Source organism: Pygoscelis adeliae, unplaced genomic scaffold (assembly GCF_000699105.1).
Source record: "Pygoscelis adeliae isolate BGI_AS28 unplaced genomic scaffold, ASM69910v1 Scaffold225, whole genome shotgun sequence".
NCBI classification, from domain to species: domain Eukaryota; kingdom Metazoa; phylum Chordata; class Aves; order Sphenisciformes; family Spheniscidae; genus Pygoscelis; species Pygoscelis adeliae.
This window is the reverse complement of record NW_008824898.1, coordinates 375192-380236: the sequence shown is the minus strand read 5'-3', so window position 1 is coordinate 380236 and position 5045 is coordinate 375192. Positions and strand designations below refer to the sequence as shown.

At 40.1% G+C, this 5045-nt stretch overlaps 1 protein-coding gene across 3 annotated transcripts in view; it reads right to left on the bottom strand.

Annotated features, from left to right (window-relative positions):
- Positions 1-529: 529 nt before the first annotated feature.
- The window catches only part of PAMR1 (peptidase domain containing associated with muscle regeneration 1), a 51155-nt gene continuing 46639 nt past the window's right edge, over positions 530-5045 (bottom strand). For all 3 annotated transcript variants that reach the window (XM_009324663.1, XM_009324662.1, XM_009324665.1), the window contains 3 exons: positions 4018-4250; positions 2338-2633; positions 530-1066 (listed from right to left, as the gene is read on the bottom strand). In XM_009324663.1, the coding sequence (XP_009322938.1) occupies positions 530-1066; positions 2338-2633; positions 4018-4250 (1066 nt within the window). The remainder of the gene's footprint in view (positions 1067-2337; positions 2634-4017; positions 4251-5045) is intronic.

Below are 5045 nucleotides of genomic sequence, written 5' to 3'. Positions count from 1 at the left end.
AACAATCTCAGACATGGGTATGTAGGTTAAAAAAACAAACCATGGTTTATTTAAATGTGTAAATTACTTGGGAGGGAAAAAGGTTACATTGTACTATGGCAATACAGACAGCACATACCATAAAAAGCTCATCGATCGTAATGAATTCAGGCTACTCTTTCCAGCCTCCTAATCCGCTCAGTCACACAGATCTTTGGGAGAGGCTCGCAGTCGATTTCTCTAGGGGACTCCACACTACAGATTAATTTCAGTCAGAATTTGCTGTCCTGTTTCTGTATGTCAGACTCAGGAGCAAAGCATCATCCTCCTACCAGGGGAGACAGGCGTAATATGGCAAAACTTCTCATGCACTAAGACCCTCTGTCATGGGTTAAGCCTGATGGAACAACTGATCCTAGGACAAATTACCAGGCTGTCTGCCTTAACCTTATCCCAGACATGGCTCATCACTGGGATGAGAAGCCTAAAGCAGCAGAGACTGAGAAACATATTATGAAAGTTACAAAGTGCCATTTCCAGACACAGCTTTTTATTTCAGGTTCTTCTCAATCCAGTCTTTGAAGGGAAGAGCTTTGGTGTAGCCACTGTAGAGATCTAGGCTGCAAGTTTTATCATAACCCCAGCTCACTAATCCCATCAGGTGCCACCTTAGCTCAGGAGATGCTTTTCCTGGCAAAGTTATGGCTGCAATCCCACCAGTCTCAGCAGGGCAGATATTAGAAAAGGCTGTGCGGTCTTGTTTGGCACAGAACATGCTGTCAGTGATGCTGACTTGTATCCCATTATCCTCATACTGTTGCTCACACAACAGTGAATCCACCATCCGAACAGCTCCCATGCGGATTGTGTCAGTCTTGTATCCGGGCTCTTTAATGTCAGCCAATACCTTCCAGCCAGTAACCATTATTTTTAAATCCTCTGTGGATGAAGTCAAGTCATGAGAAGATGACAAGCAAATGGGTTGAACACGACTGCTGATTCTGGCTTTGTCCAAGAGTTTTATGATAGCTATGTCAGAATCAAGTAATATAGGGTCATAATTGGGATGCACTATGATGGCAGAAATCTGGGGAGGAAACAGAGTAGGAAGAATTGTAGAGTTAACAGCACTGACAAGTCAGCAGCGCTATTTTCATACTACTATAATACATGTTAGTTTATTTTGCTTACTTCGTCTCTACCCTCCACTCCCAAACTGTTCTTTCACCATATGCTCACTCAAATGAGAAACATGCAAAAAAATCAAGCATCTTCTGACTTTTTTTTTGGCTTGTTTTTATTGCATGAAACTCTTCCTAATGAAAACCAGACAAGGACATTTTCAGCAAAATGGGGAGTTAATGTGCAGTTCAAGTTTTTCCACTGTTTACTGAAAAGATTTTACCTGCCATATCATTTTCAGCCTGTAGAATTTGAAGGGGGGGAGGGGGCTTTGAATTAAAATGTTATCTTTTTATTGAAATTCAGCGATCTTCCCACCAAAAAAGAATACTAGCAATACATTACATAATGTTGAGGCCAAACCTTTACTGCTAGTTACCTTGATGAAACACTACAAGAACAGATAGGATTCCTATAAGGAAATACTGTAAAAAATAATATATTTCCTTACAGGAAAAGTCTGAAAAAGCTGGAATTAGAGAAAGAAACTAAAAGGGGGGTGCGGGGGGAAGAATCAAATTAACTATGATTTATTGGATAAAATCCATTAATTAACTTACATACCCCCCTACTCCAGAAAAAGAGACACACAGACAAAATTGGTGTATTTCTCCTCATTTTGACTTCAACCTTTCTAGTTCTACTTGAAAAAAACAAACCACTCTGGTGAGCCTGAGGTGCTATTTTTGGAGCTGGAGTCATATATAAACTTATTTTGAGTTTAGAGCTGTACACCTTTGGGGCTGAGATGTGAAATACGCTCATGGCATCAAACCAGGATCTAGGGCACAAGTGTTTCCCACATAAATTATGCTAAACACTTTTGACAGTAGCTGGCATCTCTTCTACTTTTTTTCTGGCAATATCACTCAAGACATTATGGCCCATGGAACCTGAGCTATTTTCTTAGGGGGGATCTTCTGTGTTAGGGGGTGAACATATGAGTTGGGCAGTGTCAGGGGAACTGACAGTTCATTCACTGACTGAATGAACTACAGCATGTGTACTCCTTGTGCCATGACAGTTCTGTCAGTTGTGTCTCTAGATATGCATTTCAAAGAACAGTGTGTAAAACAATATATTGCTCAAAAGATAACCTTTTTCTCCCCATACAAGATGGACGTGATCAGTATCTGTCTGTGCTCATCATTTTCCGCTCCCAGCAGACTTACTCACCCGCAGGTTCTGGATGGTCTTTTCATCCCTGTCATCGTCTCTGTAGAATTTCCCCAGAACCACCTTGAGCTCTGCTGTCTTGAGCACGATAGTCTTGCCCAGGTCAGTGACACAGTGAGCTGCCACCACCACAGTGCGCTCGTTCACCAGGGCCCCACTGCAGATAAGGATCCAGGCCCCTTTCCGGAGACTGTTCTCCTTCACCCCGTTGGCCGTCCGATAGATTGCTGCTTGCCAGGGCCACCTGGTAGAGGTCACTGTCTTCTGAAGAGTGATGTTTTCTGCTTTTCCACAGACTGAGGAAACATGAACCAAGAATGAGGTAACGCCTTTTCCCCACCAAAGAATCTGAATATCACTCTTGATTCCTCCTTAGGATGTGCAAAAGAAACCAAACTGCAATGGTTAGCATGAGGGACAGCTTTCTAATTAACCTGTCTCCAACCTGCAAAATTATAATATAAGACTATTGTATATAGCTTTTTTAAAAATCTTTCAATTTTTCCATTATTATCTGAATTCCTGGTTGAAGTAGGGATGTGGATTTAGCACTTGAGCAGGTGAATTTTCATGACAACCTTATCAAGCTGCACTATAATGACATGACTGCATAAAGAAATGGAAAGAACACCCCTGATTCTTGCTTATAATAAAACACCATAAAGCCAGCAGTACACTAAAACTCACCCTCGGCAGTCACAGAGTAATTATGAGGTCCCCTCCTAGAACTGACCTTAGCACAGATGAGTTCATGCCTATGAGAACAGACTTATCTTGCAACAAGAACCTGGAAGCAAATGCATCTAAATCAACAGCCATCCTGGGTAAAAGAAGAAGTTCTGCCCTGTTCTAGGAATATATTACCCGGGCTCAGACCTGGGGTAAAATCTCCTGTATTAGGAAAGGTTTACTTCAGTTGAAAGAGTTACATCATGTGGTCACATCTTTTAGTCTCCCTTAGGACATTTTTTTTCCTGGGATGTAGTGTGTGCATGCTCACAGTGAAAAGGATTGAATGAAATACTTTCAATATATGAGATGATCTGAAAGCAAACCCACAAACAAGAACTCTAAAAATTGCTTGATGTCAGGATCTACTTTTCACAGTTTGCCTGATGTCAGTAGTGGGTTATACCAAATCTTGTGATGTTCCTACCCTGACTTACTCTGTGCACTAGTTCTGGATAAGATTTTATCCGGACTTACAGTTTGCAACATGATCCCTTCCTTAGCAGGGTATATTAAAGGAAGAGCCTCTTTAAAATGCAGACTCTCCATTCTATTGCTTAAACTTTGATGTTTTTGTCAGCTGTGTGCCGAAGTATAGAGATGAGAGAAAAATCACATTTGCAGTAAATAATACAGGAAAACATGAACTGGAAGTAGGAAAACATTTTTAAATCAGGAGAGAAACTCACTACACCTTTTGCTCAATGAAAGAGTAGAAAAATTGATGGCAAATTACAGTGCTGAAAGCTTGATCCCTTTACCATCACCTGCACAAGTTCTACTGGTGGATAAAAAGAGCCATATATCCTCCAAGCTTTATTGTTCCTATCTCCCAGCGGGAAGCATAGGCAGCCTACACCGCTGGGACTCCCTAATTATCTAAAATGAATACACATCCTGTTCCCCCGTCCACCCAGAGATGTGTGCATTTTTTTTGCCTTGGAGACTCACTTGGAATACACACAGGGGCTCTCCCACTCCATTTTCCTGTCTTCAGACAAGTCCTCCTGCTGCTACCCAGGCGGCGGTAGAAAGGAGAAATGCACTCATACTGAAGCTGAGTGTGCAGATGCTGGTACCCTGGGGGCAGGTCTCCAAATGGCAGTGCTGGCTTCTTGGTTGGATAGATTTCAAGCTTTTGCTTGCTGAATGCAGATGAGTAAAGTTGATGCAAAGGTGTTTCCCTGTTTCAAGGCACAAAGAACACAAGGTGGTGATAATAATAATAATAATAATAATAATAATAATAATAATATTATTATTATTAAAGTGATCTTTACCATAGCTTTATCACCAGCTGTGTTAGGTATCATTTAAAAGCATATGAAGTTTGCTTGTGAAAGAATAAGGCAAAAATATCATTCCAACATAGTTTAGCAATACTCCCATTTACATCCCAGCTATTTTATTTACACATATATACACACATATATAAATACACATACGTTTATAAATTTTCTATTTGTGTCTCTTTTTTTTTTCATTTTACAGTTTCTGGATTGCAACCAGAGGCAACCATTGCCTCTGAATGTGGAACAGTTTTTGCCATTCACAAAAGGCATGAGATACCATGTTTTTAAATAAAGAAATTACACTGGAAGTTGGCATTGCCATAATTAATTCTCACTAGAGAGGAGTTAGGCACATCTTTTCTCTAGTGAACATTTTAATAGGCAGTATTAGGAATCAATTCAGATTAAATCGTGTTGATAAAGTTGCTTGACTTAGCAATTAACAGAGATAATTGCCTCACCACAGAGATTTCATAATTGCAATAATCACTAAGCTTCCATTTAGAAATTGTACTGATTAGCTGAAACATGGCACATAATTAAAAAAATAAATTATGCACCAGCCTAGATTTGGACCATAAGCTTGACTACAGTCATACTTAAATCTGCATCACTTAGAACGTGTCCCTTGTTCTAATGCTTAAAAGCACATATCTACAGAAAAAACTATTTACATCTGAAAAATTC